The following is a 22,558-nucleotide window of genomic DNA, read 5'->3' as shown; positions in this document are numbered from 1 at the left end:
ACGATTGAGACATTGAGTATGCTCCGGTGTATGGGGTGAATTTTTAATTCAGAAAAGTGAGTGGAGCAGGCACTTATGTTGGTAACAACAAGATATGAAGTGAGTAGAAAAGTGCCAGAAGACAATAGAGAATAAAAAATTTTTTCGCGGCGGTGGTGGGGTTTGAACCTGCGACCTTATTGGTACGACAACTCCGCCTGGCAGGTGAGAGCGTGGCTCTACCGTGTGAGCTATCCACGAACACAAAAATATTCGTTTCAAACCCAAAGTCATTTCTAGATCCCTCTCTCACCCACTTCTTGAGATCGCCGATTCGTTCACCACCATCGCGAAGTAATTTTGACCAGCAGTTAAGCTTAATAGCCAATATTCTCATCACAAACATATAACATAGAAACGATTGAGACATTGAGTATGCTCCGGTGTATGGGGTGAATTTTTAATTCAGAAAAGTGAGTGGAGCAGGCACTTATGTTGGTAACAACAAGATATGAAGTGAGTAGAAAAGTGCCAGAAGACAATAGAGAATAAAAAAATTTTTCGCGGCGGTGGTGGGGTTTGAACCTGCGACCTTATTGGTACGACAACTCCGCCTGGCAGGTGAGAGCGTGGCTCTACCGTGTGAGCTATCCACGAACACAAAAATATTCGTTTCAAACCCAAAGTCATTTCTAGATCCCTCTCTCACCCACTTCTTGAGATCGCCGATTGGTTCACCACCATCGCGAAGTAATTTTGACCAGCAGTTAAGCTTAATAGCCAATATTCTCATCACAATCATATAACATAGAAACGATTGAGACATTGAGTATGCTCCGGTGTATGGGGTGAATTTTTAATTCAGAAAAGTGAGTGGAGCAGGCACTTATGTTGGTAACAACAAGATATGAAGTGAGTAGAAAAGTGCCAGAAGACAATAGAGAATAAAAATTTTTTTCGCGGCGGTGGTGGGGTTTGAACCTGCGACCTTATTGGTACGACAACTCCGCCTGGCAGGTGAGAGCGTGGCTCTACCGTGTGAGCTATCCACGAACACAAAAATATTCGTTTCAAACCCAAAGTCATTTCTAGATCCCTCTCTCACCCACTTCTTGAGATCGCCGATTCGTTCACCACCAAAAAAAAAATTTTTTATTCTCTATTGTCTTCTGGCACTTTTCTACTCACTTCATATCTTGTTGTTACCAACATAAGTGCCTGCTCCACTCACTTTTCTGAATTAAAAATTCACCCCATACACCGGAGCATACTCAATGTCTCAATCGTTTCTATGTTATATGTTTGTGATGAGAATATTGGCTATTAAGCTTAACTGCTGGTCAAAATTACTTCGCGATGGTGGTGAACGAATCGGCGATCTCAAGAAGTGGGTGAGAGAGGGATCTAGAAATGACTTTGGGTTTGAAACGAATATTTTTGTGTTCGTGGATAGCTCACACGGTAGAGCCACGCTCTCACCTGCCAGGCGGAGTTGTCGTACCAATAAGGTCGCAGGTTCAAACCCCACCACCGCCGCGAAAAAAATTTTTATTCTCTATTGTCTTCTGGCACTTTTCTACTCACTTCATATCTTGTTGTTATCAACATAAGTGCCTGCTCCACTCACTTTTCGGAATTAAAAATTCACCCCATACACCGGAGCATACTCAATGTCTCAATCGTTTCTATGTTATATGTTTGTGTTGAGAATATTGGCTATTAAGCTTAACTGCTGGTCAAAATTATTCGCGATGGTGGTGAACGAATCGGCGATCTCAAGAAGTGGGTGAGAGAGGGATCTAGAAATGACTTTGGGTTTGAAACGAATATTTTTGTGTTCGTGGATAGCTCACACGGTAGAGCCACGCTCTCACCTGCCAGGCGGAGTTGTCGTACCAATAAGGTCGCAGGTTCAAACCCCACCACCGCCGCGAAAAAAAAAAAAATTTTTATTCTCTATTGTCTTCTGGCACTTTTCTACTCACTTCATATCTTGTTGTTACCAACATAAGTGCCTGCTCCACTCACTTTTCTGAATTAAAAATTCACCCCATACACCGGAGCATACTCAATGTCTCAATCGTTTCTATGTTATATGTTTGTGATGAGAATATTGGCTATTAAGCTTAACTGCTGGTCAAAATTACTTCGCGATGGTGGTGAACGAATCGGCGATCTCAAGAAGTGGGTGAGAGAGGGATCTAGAAATGACTTTGGGTTTGAAACGAATATTTTTGTGTTCGTGGATAGCTCACACGGTAGAGCCACGCTCTCACCTGCCAGGCGGAGTTGTCGTACCAATAAGGTCGCAGGTTCAAACCCCACCACCGCCGCGAAAAAAATTTTTATTCTCTATTGTCTTCTGGCACTTTTCTACTCACTTCATATCTTGTTGTTACCAACATAAGTGCCTGCTCCACTCACTTTTCTGAATTAAAAATTCACCCCATACACCGGAGCATACTCAATGTCTCAATCGTTTCTATGTTATATGTTTGTGATGAGAATATTGGCTATTAAGCTTAACTGCTGGTCAAAATTACTTCGCGATGGTGGTGAACGAATCGGCGATCTCAAGAAGTGGGTGAGAGAGGGATCTAGAAATGACTTTGGGTTTGAAACGAATATTTTTGTGTTCGTGGATAGCTCACACGGTAGAGCCACGCTCTCACCTGCCAGGCGGAGTTGTCGTACCAATAAGGTCGCAGGTTCAAACCCCACCACCGCCGCGAAAAAAATTTTTATTCTCTATTGTCTTCTGGCACTTTTCTACTCACTTCATATCTTGTTGTTACCAACATAAGTGCCTGCTCCACTCACTTTTCTGAATTAAAAATTCACCCCATACACCGGAGCATACTCAATGTCTCAATCGTTTCTATGTTATATGTTTGTGATGAGAATATTGGCTATTAAGCTTAACTGCTGGTCAAAATTACTTCGCGATGGTGGTGAACGAATCGGCGATCTCAAGAAGTGGGTGAGAGAGGGATCTAGAAATGACTTTGGGTTTGAAACGAATATTTTTGTGTTCGTGGATAGCTCACACGGTAGAGCCACGCTCTCACCTGCCAGGCGGAGTTGTCGTACCAATAAGGTCGCAGGTTCAAACCCCACCACCGCCGCGAAAAAAAAAAAAATTTTTATTCTCTATTGTCTTCTGGCACTTTTCTACTCACTTCATATCTTGTTGTTACCAACATAAGTGCCTGCTCCACTCACTTTTCTGAATTAAAGTACATAACCTCTTTTTGCTCAATGTACTCCACAATCTTTTTGTTTTGTTTGTCTTCCCTATTTTTACCAACTGTCATCAGTCATATCCATACAGATTTAATTGGTATACACAGATTTTCAAAGAGCCAAATATGGCCAAATTTGGATTTTTGTCTCTCAAGATTAGAATTTTAGAGAAAAACTGATGAGCTGCCATCATTTTTGTAAGAAATGGATATTTAATTGATATCATCAATTCTTTATTTAAAGTGACAATTCGTAAAAGTAAGGCTGGAAATCATTCTTTTCAGGGACATACAGATATTTTTTTTAATTCTTGAAATTCGAATTTTTCTCAAGAATTTACAGACTTTTTGTTTAATACTTGGTTCTGATCTGTATATCATTCACTGCCTACTGTCAGGAACTTATATTCACACCCGAGTGTGTTTGTTTCCTTTCTTACCCAAAGACACAATCTAATCCAATCAAATCTATACTGTCACGATTCAACATTGACAATCAACTCAACATTTGTGTGTTATCGAATGGTGTCAGGTTATTGCTCTATATTACAGTAATTATGTCCTCTGAACCCCTGTTTCAGAAATGTTTTTTGAAGTTGAAAAGTAAATTTTTCAATAATGTCAGAATTTCTCAAGTTGTTGGAGAGGGAATTCCATAACCTTGTTATTTTCAGGGAAAAAAGAACAGAATGTGTGCATTCACTCGGAACTGGGGTAAATGATAACATCGCCCCTCTCTTGTTTTTAAAAAATGGTCTTTAAGTGGGTTGGTGTTGTGCCCAAGCACACCTTTAAAGAATATCTTCAGTTCTTGTTTGCTCCCTCCCTTTCAACGTTATCCATTAGCTCTCAGCCATCGTGTTTGTTACATTTTTAATTGTTATCGATAAATGTATAGGTTATAGGTTACGTTGGACTTTGTTGAGCAGTTTTATGGTTCCTTTTGTCAGGGGGTCCCATACACTGCAGCTGTAGTCCAAACTTTGTTATACTAGTGTGGTTTAGCCTTTTTCTTAACTGCCTCTGGGCATGATGAAAGCTTATACTGAAGAAAGTTTAGCTTGCAGCTAGCTTCGTGACAATTATGTCCACATGGTGGTTCTTTGACATATTGCTCTCCAATGTAATAATCCCTTTGGTCAGTTTGCTATCATTGCTACCAATTTGGCCACTGACTAGACTCGATAGCATTTGAATTTACGCCAACCTGACTTAATATCTTTTACTTTTTACTGAAACATCCTTAACAGTTTTGAGTCATGAATATGGCATCACTTGTTTATGCTGTCATGGTGGTCAAGGTTAGGAATACAATGGGAATTTCTTATTTGACAATTCAAAAAAAAAAACTATCAATACCTGCCAAATATCCAGAGAATTTCAGGACATTCAAGAAATTTGTATTTTCTTCATATTGTGCCTTATGATGTTTTGGATAAATCTAATTAGACTGGGGTCTAAGCAATCAAGCAGGACGAGACAGAATTTTGAACTATGATAATTTTGACAGGAAAACCGGTTAATTATGTTGCAATGTAATATAACTGCAATAAGATGCAATGTCCCACTTATTCGCTTGTAGCTCTAATTAGGTTTAAATCTTTTCCCTCAACTTTATGTTGATTTCTTTTCCTTCAGCTTTATCTTACTGTTTTCCAACACTTTATAACTAGTAATTGGTGATTTTTGTAGATCTCACGAAAATTCTCTGGTGTTGTTTGGCAGGAATTAAATTTAGTTTTGCAGTGAAAAGATCAACTTTATATATGCGTCTAATCAGACTTATCTCATTTGATGAAAATCCTAGATGATTCACCCGCGACATCGGCTTGGAGCAATGTGACACCTAAGGAGGAGACAGAAAGCTGGGAACAGACATGGCTCAGAATCAGCAGCTCTGACTCAGAATTTTCAGAAAATGAAGGATCCGCAGCTAGTCAGCAGCAGTCTGCTGATTCCATCCGAGTCAGGCAAAGTGCTTTGAATTGCTTTTTACATGTGATCCGGGTGAGTTATTATTGCAAAACCAATGTTTTGAGTTTCATTCCAATTATTTTGAAATACCAATTTATATCATAGCTGTTTAATATTCATGATAAGTATTGTTGGTCTGGAAAGGAATTTCTATTTTATGAATTATTGCAGCTGAAGAATGAACTATTAGATGAGATGACCTCAATTAATTTAACCAGAGAATAGACAATGAAGACCAATCATCAGTATAAGATAAGCAAAGATAATTTCTTTGAATTTATTTATTTAGTATTTACAACATTCTTAACTCGATAAAATAACTCTAATTATGTGTATATTAGGATCCGTCATTTTCATTGCCTTAATCTTGGCATTAGAGCAGATATCTGTACTTTTTCTTTCTTTTTCATTGCAAGCCTGGAAATTATGAGTTTAGCAAATGCTGAACTCAAAACCTATGTGACTGAGTTTCGCACAATTTTATTTTTCTAGAGGCTGATATGATTCAAAAGTGTCTCAAGAGCCGTCAAGTTTCCAAAATGAAACTAAAACAATATTATAAACCTTTGACATCAATGTTTGTATTCAATGCTTTTCTAGAGTGTAGACAAGAAAGTCATGTTTGGATTTTGGTCTTCCTTCCTTCCTGATGCCGGTGCATCCAGTCCTCACATGCAGTCCCTTTTTACCACCATTCTAAAAGACCCGTCTCCAAAGGTAACAGTGCTTGGTTTGATTTTTATCATCATCATCATCATCATCAAATCAAAATTATGTAACTCAAATTTCATAATGCAGACATTAAATCAAGTTTAGTTAATTTTTTCATCTTGACTTCATAAAAAAATTGCAGCAGTAAGTCACATTTCATATTTATACAAGAAATTCATTTAAGGTACTTACCCCTTTTAAATTTTCTTTTTTCTTTTTCTTTTTTATATTGTTTATATAATTTTATTGATTTTTTAAAAATTGACTCTTTAGTGTCGAATGGCTGCCGTTGCTTGTCTAACAAATATGTTGGAATCGACCAGACCTCTTCTGGCTGCAGCTGAAGAAATCAGCACAGCAAAAACTGCTTTCTCCTCCTTCTCACACATCCTGGGCTCCATGGTAAGGGAAATGCATCGCTGCCTGCTGCAAGCCTTGGTGGCTGAGAATTACAAGGCTGTTCTGACACAAATCATCAAGGTAAGGATTGACACGTATGTTTGTGTTTCCAGTGATGGAATGATGTACCTGTATGACTTTGCTATATATGTCTTATAATTCTGATTAACCAAACAATGAAAAGGTTGCTGTCTGAAGCTCGAAGTAGTAAATGACAGTAGGAAATTAAATGGAAGCCGCAATTTAAGCAACGAAGACAGATAATGTGGACGTTTCAGGTTTCCCCTTTATCAACAAATCAGGATGAATTAAACATTAAAGATTTATGAGAGGTGTGAGAATGGCGTTGTTAAGGTCTTTAGTGTTTCATTCATCATATTTTTGTTGATGAAGGGGAAACCCGAAACATCTACATTATTTGTCTTCATTGATTAAATTGAAGTTTCCATTCCATTTCCTAGTGTTTTCTATTATCAAATAGTGCACCAAGAAAAGTACTAGCTGGCAATACATATGTTTTATCAAGTAATGAGTTTTTGAAAAATGTAATAGTATTATATAGTTTTCCAAAGGCTCCAACCGTCTGAACAAATTGAATATCACCTCGCATTTGCATTGTATTATGTTGACTGTAATAGTTTGAAAGAAGCCTTTTTTCCATAAACAAATCCACTCAGAATTGAAGAAAAGTTTTGTGACTTTTCTTAAATTGAAATTTTATCTGGACTTGATTGACCTCGAGTCAAGCTGGCCTCGTGTGAAAAATCTATCTAGTCTATATAAACACTACACAGTCATACCTTCTACCTTCACGATGCCAAACTTTTAACCATTATCTCCCTACTCTGCATTCCACTTGCCAGTAAATGTCCAACATGATTGTGATGCTTATTTGCATTTTTCTTGAAAAGCTACCGGAGAGAAGTAGTTAAGCAAATTTTCAGGATTTTGCAGGGTTGTCAACTGTATGACACAGAAAAGCATATTGGTTCTATTCTCACCTCTGTATGATTGTATGATTTTCCCCTTGAATTTTGATGGTTGAATGATTTTTCAAAGTAGAAATGATATTGGTTGTTTTCATTATACTCCTTTAATATAAGAATAGTTTAATTTATTGTTTTTACATCTAACTTTAAACTTAATACCACCACTCTCATATTTTAAAAGTTGTTATTTGATTGAATAAGTTTTGGAATATTTTATTTTTAGCTTTTGGTGGCATTTTTCCATGTCTTATGTATTTAATTTGCGAGCTTTTTAGTCATTCTCACAAATCGTTTATAATTTCCAAAAATTACCCACATACAGAGGGATTGTATTTTCAAAATGAACACTTTTCTAAACATCTTATTGTTTTTAATAGTCTTACACATTACCTCGCATTAAACCTGGTAGTCGAATTATTGGAGTCAATAGGGTGGTGTGGTATTTATTATCATGATAATGGGCACGTACATGGCATCCCTCCTCGCCCTCTGAGAAAAAAGGAGCTGTGTGCACTTCGACAGGGTGAAAAAAAACTATTCAAATTTTCATGAGGAATAATTGAAAACAGATGATCATCGCTTGGCGGCACATTTAACTCTCTTCTTAAAGGCTATTATGGATGATGAAAACCTAAAAGAAACCATTCCACATTATGGGGCAAATAAAAAATGAGAAAGGGAAAATAACTCCCCCCCCCCCCCCCCACCCACACATACACATTTTAGCTGTTTCATGTGAATATTTTAGGTGAGGTGTCTACTTGGCTTATAGATCACTACAAGGTCTTTGCGACATTGTGGTACTTTTCTGTCACTGCTTTTGAAATTGCTGTGGCCATCTTCCATTTTATTTGTTTGGTTCTTTTTTTGAAATATGAAAACAAGGGACTTTTATACTATGATAAAGAGAACATTATGAATTGGCCTTGAGTGTCAGTCGAGTTTGGTTAAATTATTTTTGAACACTTAAACACTTAAATTAACAGAAGAAATTTACTGATAAGCAGTTAACTATAACTTTCACACCTTCCTCTCATTCAAATGTTAATAAGTACTTAGCTATAGATAGTCAGAATGCTAATACTAACATTTTATAGCAATTTGTCCTGATGAAATGACACTCTCATTCTCGTATTGTGATTAATCAGAAATGGAGATTTCAATGATTTATTGTGAAGCTCAATTTGTACAGGTGAAGTGAGCTAGATAAATTAATGTTTGTAATTATTTCTTTTTCTTTTTTTTTTTTTTAATGGCAGTGCTTGGGTAGCCTTGTGAACAACGCCCCATACCATCGTCTCAATCCAGGTCTTTTGACTAGAGTCTTGAAACACGTTCGTCATTTTTTCAATCACAAAGGTGAGGGAATGTGTGTGATATGAATACCAGTCAATGTTAGTGCGAATATGGTTTGTTTTGATTTTGTGTTAGTTATATTTTGGTTCTTTTTTTTTTTTTAATTCTTGTTAATGATCCTTAACCCCCAATCCTCGACCGTTGTATAAACGTAACACACCATTCCGACCCCAATACCGCGGCGGTGGTTTTAATGTAACACACATTTTCCGAGTCACACGTGCGTCAGTTGTAAAAACGTAACACAGACCCGACCTTGATTCAGTAAAAATTTCATTGTGTTCTTTTATGAAATAAAAGCCGAAGTTTGATTGGTTGATATTATTAGTTTCATCCAATCAGCAAACAGTTTATTTAAGCTGTTTGGGTTGAGTATGACGCTAGTTATTGACGTATGAAATGACGCAATCAAACCCGAGTGACGCTATATCTTAGCTACGTCATTCAAACTTGCTAGGCAAGTACTGGGAACCGGTCGTTATTTCCGGTTGACCCCAATGCGGTAGAAGGGTTAAGTGTGATTGTGAGTGGGCGTGTTGTAATCCATCTGGGTGTGTCCCCTTATTTGAGATGCAGTCAAATTGCTGCAAGATTCTTTTTCTGTTCTTTAGTTGAACAACTCCCTTTTGTTTCACGTATTCTAAGGCACCTGAGAAACAAGCGTGCTGCAGCCACTGTTGATGTCTAAATCTAATTGTTTGTGTGTGTTGCACACCATCATCTGCTTATTCCTATTTACTGTTATGCTATGACCTCAATGTGTCATGCACCTTAGACTTCTAAAAGTAAAGAAAACCCATCAAATCACCATTCCTTGGACAGGAGTATATTTGATGGTATGATAAATAGTTCTATCATTAATTAATTAGTTTGTGATTATCATTTAGTCGTTGATAAGCTAAAATACAATATAACATGTGGCAGTTTAAAGTTGTACTTTAAATATACATTATGTGCAATCCAATAGAAGAAATATGCAAGCGATGCGTTGATTGGTTGCATTTTGTTTTTATTTTTATTTTTTTTTAATGTTGTTTTTTGTTTTGCTTGTTTCTTTTTTGTTTAGTTTTTTTTTTTTTGGGTTGTCTTTTCTTGATTGTATTTTGTACTTTTTTTCTTTTTTTTTTATCTGATAAACCAACCTATGCCAGTTATTACCTTGGTCAGGGACAGCTTGGATAGTGGTAAAGTACTTGTTTTCTAACTGGAAGGTGTAAGTTTGAAGGCTTATGTCATATTTGCCATGCTGTGGTTCTGACATGTCACCTCACCCCAGATCATATAGCAAACCTGAGTGACTCAAAGAAAAATTTCCTTCAGAGGAATGGAACACTTTATGAGAAATAGTTTAGAATTTAGGATGAAAAAGTCTATATTTTATTTCAGATCCAAACGTCCGTACTGCTTGTCTGACTTGCATCGGGTCTATGGTTGGTATCAAACCTCCTCTACTAGAAGTCTCTGACCTCATCAAGCCCCCAAGACCCCCAGTTGGTGTCAATCGCACACCCAACCCCGGCGACTCCCCTTTGCTGAGGCCAGAAGATGCATACTATTTACTTTACCCGGTTTACACAGCACCCAAAGTGCCTGATGTGAAGGAAGAAGAGCTGATGAATGAAGCAGAATTGGTGATTAATAAAATTGAAGATGGAAATCAACCATTATCAACTCCAGCTGATCTTTCCCTCGCGAAATTAGATTTGCACGGTGATTCTAGAAATGGTTCTAATCAAAAGAAAGAAAATGACACAAGCTCCATAGAGAAGCAAGTTGTAAGCGGTGATGCCACTGCTGAATGTGTTCAGAAAAGGCTTCAACCTAAAGATAATTCCAACGGACTCAAGTCCAATAATGAACCTATTGCTGGTAGTGCTGCTATAGCTGAGAGAGGATCTTCAAACTGTTCAGCTGATTCGGGGACCCCAGTTCTAGGAGGTCAATCTGGTTCAGACACTCCTGTCTTTTCAGATCGTCTTTTGCAAGCCCATGCCAAAGAGACCTCATGGGTTATCAAACTTTGTCTGAAGAATATTCATGGTGAGTTTAAATATTTCTTCTATATCTTCTTTTCACCTTTCTTTTCATCCACAGAGCATTTCACTTTTTTATTTCAATCGCAAAACTTCCCTAAAGTGGCCCCTTTTACAGTGCAACCGAATTAGTAGATGTATTTATTTTTCTCTCTCTCTCTAAAGCAGATAAATCAATGAATTTGTTAATGAATAAATCATGGCCTTTAACTTGTCGTCAAGTCTCTCTAGCATTAAGAATGATTACAGATGCATTAACATTGATTTTCACACATTAATCAGAATTTATTGAAAAATCAAAAAAACAAAATATAACACTTAAAGGCATACAATCAATTATAATACCTGTATAATTTGCTTGGTTTTGCAATCACTGCCATTATCTTCTAAATTTTGATTGCTCAGAGTATCCAAGTTGGTTTAAGGAGCGTGCTTCTGTTCCCTTCTACCACAAATTTATAGATGGAATGAAATTGACATCACTCAGCTCTTTGTAATAAGGTTCAATAGTCTGATGTCACATCCGCCCACACAGCGTCATATTTTCGACTCTGAGCGCTACTTCAATCGCCTCACATCAGGCTGACCACCTGATACCCGATACCCTTGCTCTCGGGGAAAAACGTAATTGACCGTGACACGATAGGTATGCAAGCCGGACGTTGGCGTGGCATGCGCGTGTGGTGCATCACTGTGATGCAATTATTTGCTTTGAAAACCCCTCTTTTGCCCCCTTCCCCCCACCAAACTTTCAGAACGATTCATTTTATTTTCATTATTCATGTTATCACCAAGTTCAGATTTGTTTCTGTGTAATTTTTATTGTTTCTTGGTTTTCAACTTGGAAAATAATATTAGTTAAAATACGACTGCTTATCGCTCTTGGAATGATATCAAATTTGATGTGAGTGATGTGATTAATTTAATTAATAACTCTGGTTTGGATCCATGAAGTTTTATTTTTTTTCGTGATTCCCTATTTTGAAGTCTTTGTCTTTAATATAAGTTTTAGAATAAGTTCGCGATATGAGCGATTTAGGGATAAATGTTAAATATTCACATTTGTGCTCAAATGTATTATCTCAATGTGTTCTCGGGGGAGGTGGGTAGGGGGGCCTGTGACAGGCTTGGAACAGTAGTAGTAGTAGTAGTAGTAGTAGTAGTAGTAGTAGTAGTAGTAGTAGTAGTAGTAGTAGTAGTAGTAGTAATAGTAGTAGTAGCAGTATTAGTAGTAGTAGTAGTAGTCGTAGCAGTAGTAGTAGTATTAGTAATAGTAATGATAGTAGTGATAGTAGTAGTAGTGGTGGTGGTGGTGGTAGTAGTAGTAGTAGTAGTAGTAGTAGTAGTAGTAGTAGTAGTAGTAGTAGTAGTAGTAGTAGTAGTAGTAGTAGTAGTAGTAGTAGTAGTAGTAGTAGTAGTAGTAGTAGTAGTAGTAGTAGTAGTAGTAGTAGTAGTAGTAGTTTTAGTAGTAGTTATGTTTAAAATTTCATATTTGGATTATTGAAAATCATTTGTATAAAGTAAGATTTTATAAAATTGACAATTCCAAGATTATTGTGAAGCTAGCTTCAGTAAACCTCTATGCAGACTTTCAAAAAATTCAGTAATGGGATATAGATAACTACTTCAAGAGCATTTTTTGGATTAACTATGAACTTCGCAAGAGAAATTGAGGGTGAGTTATAATTGTAATAGTTTTAAGAGTAATATAAAACAAAAAAATCAGATATCCACGGATTCATTGTCTTGTAATCGACACTTTAATTGAAAAGTGTTAATGATAATCAGTTTAAAAAATGACCTACATTTGTTTCGTTTCTATCATTCCATCATTCATAGACTACTGAAACTTGTCATGTCACAACCATACATCATTACTAACAGTTTCCACCCTACATGCTTTCAATGGCATGTTTTGATTTAACGGGAATGCCCAACTGTTGATTGCATACAATTACTATAACATGCATGTCCAGCAAGCGCGCCGTGCGTTTTCTCGCCGAAACTGGGTGAGTCATCACCTGGCACATCTGGCATTGCTTAACCGCGGTAGGGCTGTGGGGAGGCCCCGGTATTAAAGTATCGCAATTTGGACACTGTGCCCAGCAACGAGCAGCTCGATTCTAAACAAAGAAAATCAGTACTTCATGCTGGCTAGAACTTTTTCACATGTCATGTGATCCGAATGTATAAAAGTCAAAATATGATCAGATTTATAATGTTTTTCTCCTCTGAATACACTTTTATGCTCGTCTGAGAAGTATTTCATAAGGGCATCCGCCATTTTTCCGATAGTTTAGAACCAGTTACTAAGTTTCTATGTGTCATTACGAGGAAAATGACGTCACGACTGTTAAAGCCTATTGGTTTTAGCCAGCCATTTTATGAGTATTTTCTCACTTAATTGTATTAATCAGACTATAAACATTTAAGGTTACACATGTTATATTTGGCTGGTGGATGTTATGAATTTTCTTACTAACGACAAAGCATCAATATTTCAGAATCTGGTTCACCATGACTTATTCCCAGATTGAAGCGAGGCTTTACATTCATACCATATTTCTCTAATGTTAACACAATTAATGCAGGTCAAACAGACCCCCAGAAAGGCCCGTCACCTGTTACAAAACTGGAGCCACTTCCAGTGCGCTTGGAGGCATTGCAGGTTATGAGTAATCTTGTCAAGAACTACTTTCCAGTTATCAGGTGATTAAATTGAAATCTTGTAAACTGAACTTTTTAAAATTTCTATGCTGGCCTTTATCATTAAGACGAATATGTATTCGCAAAATATGTTCTGATGTAAGATTAGATGATTAGATGATGAAGTATTATATAAATATGATTTGTTTTCACCTCGCCTTTCTTTCTGGATTTTTGATTTTGTTTCTTGCCATCCAGTGAAATGCTCACTTCTAACCACAGATTGGACAGCAGTAACGATTGATCTTGTGTGTTTATTACTGCAATTTACTATTGGTCGACACAGTGACAGAACAAAAAATTTAGAATAATTATAATGATGATGATGACAACGGCAATGGAGATGATGATGGTGGTGATGATAATGATAGTAATAGTAATAATGAAAATGATAATAATAAATGATACAACTTTAAACCATTTCCCTTCCAGACAAAGTTTCCATCTTTTACAAGACTTGATTCAGACCTGCTTCGATGACCCCAACTCTATCATAGTGTTTCATGGAACCAAAGTCCTAGACGAACTCACTCAAGTTTTACAGAAGGATCTGCAAGATGCTCTTGTTGCTCCCAACCATGTCATTCCAAAGCAACAGGTTAATTCTGATTTAGTCTGTCACTAATGGGATCCATTTTAATCTAACCTTACACCATATTCATACCATATCTTTTTCAACAAGAAGAAGTAAAAGCAATGCAGCTCTTGCCTTCTTTTAAGGTTGCAACAAGCTAAATGATTTATGATTTGAGAGAAATTCAGTTTTTTCATTTTTTTTAAAAGCAAAATAAAAGTAGAAGTCTTTAAGAGCTATTAGACCATGCAGCTGGAGATTTTTTTATTTTTTATGTCTCATTCCCTCATATTTTATATTTGATTCAGATTCTTGATTTTTGGCTGATGCTGTTGGAAGGGCCCCTTCCCAAACTGTTGTCATTGTACCATGGTGACAAAATGGAAGGAACCGACTTTGTCTGCTCAGGGGCCTGTGAATGCATGGCCAATATTGGCGATGAGATCTTCACACAATTGCCGGTGAATAGTGCCTATTGGCAATTGCTACTTAATTCAGTTCTAGTTGGTAAACATTCAGATATCTAAATTTGGATTTCTTCTTCTAAATATATATTTTTTAAAAAATTTTATTAATTCACTCAGAAATTAATATATGACCAAATAGAACTAAAATCGTCAAATGGCAAGCATGTAAAATTAAAATTAAAAACTGTAGAAATCAAGTATTTTAGGTTAGTAGAAAACTTTAAAAAAATTTTATTTTAAATAAAAAAATTACAGATTAATTGGTTGTTGTCTGTGACAGGTCTATTATTCCTGTTGTTATATCCATGAAATTTGAATGCATTGTCCAACCTTGATGAGGAGGGAGGGGGGGGGGGGAGATTGTTGTGCTATTCAGTCTAATGCCATGCAGTAGTATGTAGAGGGTCAATATGTAACGTACAGAATTCAAACAGGAGTGAAGAGAAAATGAAGAAAGCGACAATCAGAATTTAGACCTGATAGAAGAATAAGGAAAAGAAAAAATATTATGTAGCATACTCAAACAAGAAAAGGAAAGAAATGCAACTGCACACAGTACATCATTTGAAGTCTTCAAGAGAAGCTTTTGATTCCTTTCATAGAGAAAGTTCATAACTAATTTTGAGTGATCTTCCCTTTTCTTTTCTGTTTAGCTGCTGTTAAAGCTAAAGTCTCGTAGCAAGGTTTTGCAGTTTTCCACAAACTTTTTTTTTTAATGTTGAGCATAAAAATGTTTCTCTGCATCTGATAATTATTTTTGTTTTCTAACAACCAGAGACCTAGACAGATGCAGTGTGTGACATTGATTTTGGGTCTGGCCCAGGAAACCGACCGACTCGTCAAAGGATCCGCTGTGCGGTCTCTTGGAGTCTATGTTGGTTACACAGCTCTCAAAGATGTAAGTGTCTGTAGTGTTGATATTATGTGTAAAGAGTGACTTTGCAATTCATACCTGATTGATGTTTGTTTTTTCTTTATGACCATAATTTCTAAGCTTGTGTCTGCTTCATAATGTGAACTGTGATTTTCTTTTTAAAGGAAGCATGGGCGACCCATCGCCTCAACAATCCATCAACTCAATATGGTATTTAAGCAGAATGAACCAAATGCCAAAAATTGAATTTTGATTCTAAATTATTAATTTCACATCAAATTATTTACTTAAATGAAGGTGAGTGATTGCTGTTTTGTAAAAAAAAAAACTCAATTGAAACTTTTAACTCTTTTCCAGGATTTGATTCATTACAATATAATTCCAGATTGATGTTAGGTTTACATATTTCTTAATTTGTAGAGGGTTTTTAAATTTTTTATAATCAATTAAAAGTCATGAAATCTGTCATAAACTGAAATTACATGCAAGTTGGCCCAGTGGCCATTAAGACAAAAGTTACCGTTAATTTTTTTTAATTTTAGGATTCACTGCCACAAAGCCAAAATTTCGTAATACAGAGAGCCATGAGGCCCTGGAACTGGAGTTTATCCCGGTTTCAATGCTTTGAAATGGACAATATCAGTTGCTTGCTACCCTTAGGGTAGGACCCTAGTCCATTGCAAAGTACTCTCTGCTAGATCTAACAGACCTAGCTAACCAATTACTGCCGGGTGAACAGGGGGTCAGAGAAAATTTCGACTTCACCCTGGATCGATCTCAGTCCCTTTGTGTTTGAAATGAGTACTCTACCAGCTGAGCTATTGAGATCTCCAACATGCCTAAATATGTGCTCACAACGCAGTCAATTAACTAAAAATAGTTTTTATTAGCATGTTACCCCCAAAAAGAAAAACTTTTCATGAGATACCAAAATTCATTAATCTATTTATTTAGATTGTTGATAAATTGATTTCCGAAATTAGCCCATTGATATTAGCTTAGCTTCCGCACTTTTCCCTAACCCAGGGCAAATTGTCCTTGCATAACACATCATTTCAATCCAATTTGTTTCATAATCTATCTTTTTAGAATATATTGATACAATATAAACTGAATAAATTGAATAAAATATTTTTTCAATTATTTTTATCATTGTACGACTAAGTGGTCTTTTGGTATGACACTCGGTTTTGGATCAGAAGATCCAGGGTTTGAGTTCTACTCTGGGAAAAGGCTCTTTACTCACATTATCTCACCGTACTCATGTGTAAAATGAGTACCTGGTCATTAACAGTCTTGTAAAATTGTCTAACAGGCGTCATTTCTTGTCTTACATATTAAGTGTTGTTGTTGGCTAGGGACCCCATGTAAAGCACTTTGAGCATGATTAGTGGATATTGCTCTATATAAAAGCTCAATTTTTTTTCATTTTGTTTTTTTATAGGATTGACTTTGTTTTTTGAAGGGTCTATAAATCATTTGATCAAAATAATGTCAAGTGCTTTGAGCACATTAAGTGGATATTGCGCTATATAAAAGCTCAGGGTTTGCTCAGAATGTAATTAAATAAAATATGATTTCCCAATGTTTACATAAATTGATATAAATGTTTGCAAATGTTTTTCTTCATTGGGTAAACACAATATTATTATTATTATTATTATTATTATTATTATTATTATTATTATTATTATTATTATTATTATTATTATTATTATTATTATTATTATCATTATCACCATCATCTTCTTCATCATCATCACCATCATCTTCATCATTTCTACAGGATGTGGGATTTATAATTGATGCAGCTAAGGCTATCCTAGCAGCGATGGTCCCAGCCAGTAACAGTGTCAGACTAAAGGCTTCCTGGGCTATGGCCAATCTCTGTGATACTCTTGTTGACAACAAGTAAGATTTCCTTTCATTGTCTTCTCTGCCTCCTCCCTCCCCATCCCCTTCCTCCTTCTCCAGCTCTATATGTGTCTGGGTGGGACTTTCAGGCGGTCTCAGGTTAAGTATGTGCGGCTATGGGGTCTTGTGGTATGACACTCTCTTTTGGATAGGAAAGTCCTGGGTTCTCGCTCAGTGCATAGTTGAGTCCTTGGAAAAGGCTCTTTACTTACATTCTCTCACTGTCTTCTTCTAGTTTCCATGCCTGGTCCAGGCTTCGGATACTGCATGAATTATCTCTCTCCATTCCTCCCTGTCTCTTGCTTTTTCAAACAGCTCTTGGATTGTTAGGTTGGTGAAGCCCTTCAGTTGGTCTATGAGTGTTTTTCTTTGTCTCCCCCAGGCGCGTTTACCAGGTATTTTTCCACAACTTGCCAGGTATTCATTCTTATCTTTCCTTACTATGTGTCCGAAAAAGGATAGTTGTCGATCCGCTATTAAGGGCATTAGTTTCCTTTGTTGGTATGTTTGTTTTAGCACTTCTTCGTTCGTTTTGTGTGCAGTATACGATATTCTCTGCATCCTTCTCAAGCACCACATTTCAAAAGCTTCAATGTTCTTTTGTGTTTCTGCATTTGTAGTCCAGCTTTCGCATCCGTATAACAAGATTGGCCACACGTAGCACTTCAAGACTTGGAATCTAATCCCGAACGACATCTGTTTGTTTTTCAAAATGTTTCCAGGTCCATGAAGGCCTGTTTGGCTTGAGTTATTCTTGCTCGTATGTCTCGGTTACATCTTCCATCTGTTGTCACTATTGAACCTAGGTATTTAAAACTTTCTACGTTGGTAAGTTGCTCGCCGTGAATCGTTATATTGCAGATGTTGTTGTTTTCGGGGTTTTTCTGTATTACCATGCATTCCGTTTTGGTGATATTCACTTCCATTCCCTTGGCTTCACTATCTACTACCACTTTGTCAACAATCTTTTGAAGTTGGATTTCTGATGTTGCAATGAGTACCGTATCGTCTGCGTATCTTATATTATTTATGTTGTGACCTCCTACTTTTATTCCCTCCATATTAGTTATGCCCCTCATGATTGTTTCTTGGTATAGATTAAACAGATCTGGTGAGGCAACACACCCTTGACGGACTCTTTTCTTAATAGGAATGGAATTTCCTGTAGAGTTTCCGATTTTGATAGATGCCTGCTGGGTGTAGTATAATGTTTGCATGAGTCTGAGGTCTTTCTCATCAGCGCCAATGGAGTGCAGTTGTTTTAGTATTTCTTCGTGGCTTTTTTGTAGTCGACAAAACAGAGGTATAGTGGGGTCTGAACCTGTATAGCTCTTTCACTTAAAACACGGAGCAGGTATATTGCGTTCCTTGTCCCTCTGTCAGGTTGGAATCCATATTGTTCTTCTGCGATTTCGGGGTTAATCTTATTCCTTAGCCTGTTGATAATTATACGCAACAGTATTTTGTTGATGTGGCTTATTAAACTTATAGTTCTAAAATTTTCGCATCTGACTGCACCTGCTTTCTTTGGTATTGCTATGAAAATAGAGTTACAGAGATCTTCTGGAATTTTCCCAGTGTTGTATATATTGTTGAATAATATGTGAAGTTCATCAATTGCTAGATCTCCTAGGCTTTTTAATACCTCTACAGATATTTCGTCAGGGCCTGTTGCTTTACCATCCCTCATTCGTTCCATGGCATGTTCAATTTCACTTTTGGTGATGTTTGATCCGCTTAATGGTTCTTTGAATTTCAGTGGTGGTTCATTTCTATTTGGATCATTGTACAGTTCGCCTATGTATTCTACCCATCGGCTTTCTATATGTTGTTCTTCAAATAGCAGTTCCCCTTGTTTGTTTTGGATACAACTTCCAGCAGGTTTGCTTTTCCTTTTCCCTGATAGTTCTTTTATTCTTTGGTGAGCTTGTTGGGGGTTGGGTTTGTATTCTCTTTCGATTTCGCAGCATTTCCATTCTAGATAGTTCTCGTGTGCCTCGATGCATTTGGATTTAATGTGGTTGTTCAATGTTTGGTATTCTGCAGACCCTCTGTTGCATTTTCGTCTTTCTTCAAATAGGTTTAGAATTTCATTTGTCATCCATTCCTTTTTGCTGTTTATTTGAGCTATTGGTAAATTGCAGTTGCTTTGACACACTTTTGGAATATATCAAATTGTTTTTCACATTTTTCGTTATCAGGTTCACTTTGGCTTTGTATCATGAGTGCATTTTCAAATTCTTCTCTCATTTTTGTTTGTATGCCATTGTCTTTGCATAACCTGTAATCCCTCTTTATTCTACCAGCTGTTCTCTGAATAGCTTTAAACTTTATCCTTACTGTACAAAAACTGGGACATGGTCACTGTCTACATCGGCGCCTGGGTAGGTTTTGCAATTTAATATGCCATTTCTGAATCTTGATGATACTGCTATAAAGTCTATCTGGTTCCTTGCTCTGTCCCCTGGTGATTGCCATGTCCAGGTTCTTCTTGGGTGTTATTGAAACCAGGTGTTTGAAATCATTAATTTATTTGTTCTACACCCAGATGTTTCCTCGTTCATTTCTGTCTCCGAGTCCATGTGGTCCGATTATGTCACCATCTCTGCCTCTGCCAATCTTAGCATTTAGGTCCACCATTACCATAAGGACTTCTTGTGATTTACACATTCGTTTTGCTTTGTCTAGTGAATGGTAAAACTCTGTCATATCTGCATCTGTCGCCTCTTCTGTTGGTGCATAAACTTGAATAATATTGGTGTCAACTACAGGTCCTCTTAGCTTAACCAGCAAAACTCTGTCTGAGATTGCTACGTGCCCTTTGTAAAATTTGGTTGATTGTTGGTCTAAGATCATCCCTACTCCTTTTTGGAAAGAGGTTCCACCACTCCATATGATCTTATATGTCGTGTTGTTTTCTTGTTTTGACATGGTTCCCTGCTCTTTCCATCTCATCTCTGCCAGGCCAAGAATATTTATTTGGAGCCGTTTCATTTCTTTTAGAATGTTGTTTAGTTTTCCTTTTTGGGCACAGGTCCTGACATTCCATGTCCCAATTTTGGTTTTGTCACATTTGTTAAATTTATTTCGCCTAGTAACTGGCTGACGGTTCAGTGTGACCTGACGAACATCACGCTCCCAACCGAGCGAGGCAGCAGTCTTCCTTGAAAACATGCTCCCCTTTACGCTGTCACTGTTTAACTTTTTGGACTTATTCATGCAGTTAACTCGGCAAAGTTACAAGAATGGTTTGCCATTGCCTATTCTTGTCGCCCTCTGCAGTTGGCCAGCTTGACCTGTTACCGTTCGACACCACGAGGAGGTTGCAGTAGGGCTTGATGATGATCTATCTTTGCAGACTTGGCATCATCCATTTGTCGAACTCTCTCACTGTAGTCAGGTGTAAAATGAGTACCTGGCTGTTAACAGCGTTGTCTCTGTCCGAAAAATTTCAATATCGCCTAACAGGTGTCATGTCTCATTTTACATGTTGCTGTTGGTCAAGGACCGCTTTTAAAGCGATTTGAGCACATTTAGAGGATATTGCGCTATATACAAGCTCAAGAAACAGAAATAGAAAAAAGTATGTTCCTGATTTTACTTTTGCCCTTGTTTCTTTTTCTATGCCTCTTGAAGTTCTCATTAACCCTTGATCCATGTTTTAACTATCCTACTTTTTTCATGTACCACATTCTGTAATCCTGGGTGGGGTCTTTTGACCTCCAATGGTGGGTAGGAGGTCACTGTCTGTGTCTTCTATCCCCTTATATTTTTTTTTTCTGAGTAGCTCTGTCATTGTCTTAGAATGGGATTTCTTGGTCGTGTCCTGGCTGAGAGGGAAAACAGTCGAATGTATGGTGTTTGTTTTGGGAGATGATTTTTTTTTTCCTTGAAAATCATTCTCTGTTATGTACTGTTATATTTGTATTTTATGATTTGTAAACATTTAAGTGTATATCTCTAAGTGGGATCTTGCGCATGTGTCTGGATGAGACTTTTAGGTGATTTCAAACTAAGTACACTGATAGTTTGCTCTTGGAATCTACACATATTCCCTATTTGAGCCAGTCCCCTTTGTCTTACTCTTTCTCGTGTGCTTTCAATTGTAAATCTAAAATTCTTTGACTACCCCATTTTCTTCCTTTTTACTTGCACTGAAATGACCTAAGAGTGTCGAAAGCACCATAAAAACCCTTAAAATCAAAAACAAAAACAAAAAAAAAAAACATTCCGTAATCCAAACGTTGTTTGTAGCTCTTGGAGACTTCAAATTACAGAGCAAGGCGTACTTTACTTACGACATGATAAAACTTCCAATTTAACATTTAAACTTACATAATCAAAAAAATTATGTTCTGGATTCACCATTCTGATAAAATCTTATATTTTCAGGATTCAAAATCCGGACACTTTTTGTATGGAATTTCCTGACTCAGTCATTCTCGAACTCCTACAAAGAGCTGGCCTTGCCACCAAAGAGACGGACAAGAGCAGCTGTAATGCAGCCAGAGCTGTTGGAAATCTGCTGCGATATTTATCTCCCCATTGTTTTGACAACACTGAAATTCTGGCAGCTTCAGATGTTGCTGTTAAAGGATTGACTAAGAATATGAATTGCAAGACCATGAAGGTGACTTTATATTTAGCTAAACTTATTCTCTTTTTTAGGTCATCCTTTGTTGAAATATTGAATTTCAAGGGTTTGCCTTTTTGTGTTTTTTTTTTTATAAACCAGTCCTCTATATCATGTTTCCATCTCTAGCAGACAAGCCACTTATAGTCTTTTACCTATTTATTTATTTAGTTTTAATAGGGATTCTTTTTCTTTTTTTCTTTTTTTTGAAAAGGGGGTGGCGGGGATAAATTTTGTCAAATGTTGTTGATTTGATCGAAAATTAATATAAAATGACCAAACTTATCACCATCACCTTTTATGACATGTTAATTTTTATTTATTTATTATTATTAATATGGTTTCATTTACCTTTTTTTTCTCCACATATTTTGTTGCCATCAAATGTAAAATATTGGCGAAAGCTAAACATAAGATTGAATAAAATCTGAAGCAGTTTCCAAATGAGAATTCATATAAATAAAAGGATGGAAGCCATGCCTTTTTGGCTGATATATATTTTTCCTTCAAATTCGGATTGAAACCAAAAAAATTAATAAATAAATAAAAATGCAGACTTTTTGTTTAGTACCTGTAACAGGTCTGTACTAGTTGATCGTTTTTTCCTCCTCTGCTGCATTCTCATTTTGTCTCTAGAATGTGCCTCTTGACCATTTTATGGAATTTCACGTGTTCAGAGTGCCTAATTGTCTTTGGGTTTGATTTTT

The 22,558-nt window shown here is 36.8% G+C and overlaps 1 protein-coding gene across 2 annotated transcripts in view; it reads left to right on the top strand.

Moving 5' to 3' along the window:
• Nucleotides 1-22,558, top strand: part of LOC144967881 (HEAT repeat-containing protein 6-like) — a 37,271-nt gene that overhangs the window by 7,639 nt on the left and 7,074 nt on the right. For both annotated transcript variants that reach the window (XR_013644476.1, XM_078905621.1), the window contains exons 9-19: nt 5,029-5,228; nt 5,796-5,912; nt 6,180-6,386; nt 8,554-8,653; nt 10,037-10,690; nt 13,275-13,392; nt 13,822-13,987; nt 14,272-14,424; nt 15,206-15,328; nt 17,091-17,215; nt 21,611-21,848. Coding sequence is in view for 1 of the 2 variants with exons in the window: in XM_078905621.1 (XP_078761747.1) it covers nt 5,029-5,228; nt 5,796-5,912; nt 6,180-6,386; nt 8,554-8,653; nt 10,037-10,690; nt 13,275-13,392; nt 13,822-13,987; nt 14,272-14,424; nt 15,206-15,328; nt 17,091-17,215; nt 21,611-21,848 (2,201 nt within the window). In the remaining variant the exon portion in view is untranslated. The remainder of the gene's footprint in view (nt 1-5,028; nt 5,229-5,795; nt 5,913-6,179; nt 6,387-8,553; nt 8,654-10,036; nt 10,691-13,274; nt 13,393-13,821; nt 13,988-14,271; nt 14,425-15,205; nt 15,329-17,090; nt 17,216-21,610; nt 21,849-22,558) is intronic.

The sequence above is a fragment of the Berghia stephanieae genome, chromosome 3 (genome assembly GCF_034508935.2).
Source record: "Berghia stephanieae isolate SIO BIC M18660-M18661 chromosome 3, UCSD_Bste_1.3, whole genome shotgun sequence".
NCBI classification, from domain to species: domain Eukaryota; kingdom Metazoa; phylum Mollusca; class Gastropoda; order Nudibranchia; family Aeolidiidae; genus Berghia; species Berghia stephanieae.
The sequence above is the reverse complement of the archived record's forward strand: the minus strand, read 5'-3'. Positions and strand labels throughout refer to the sequence as shown.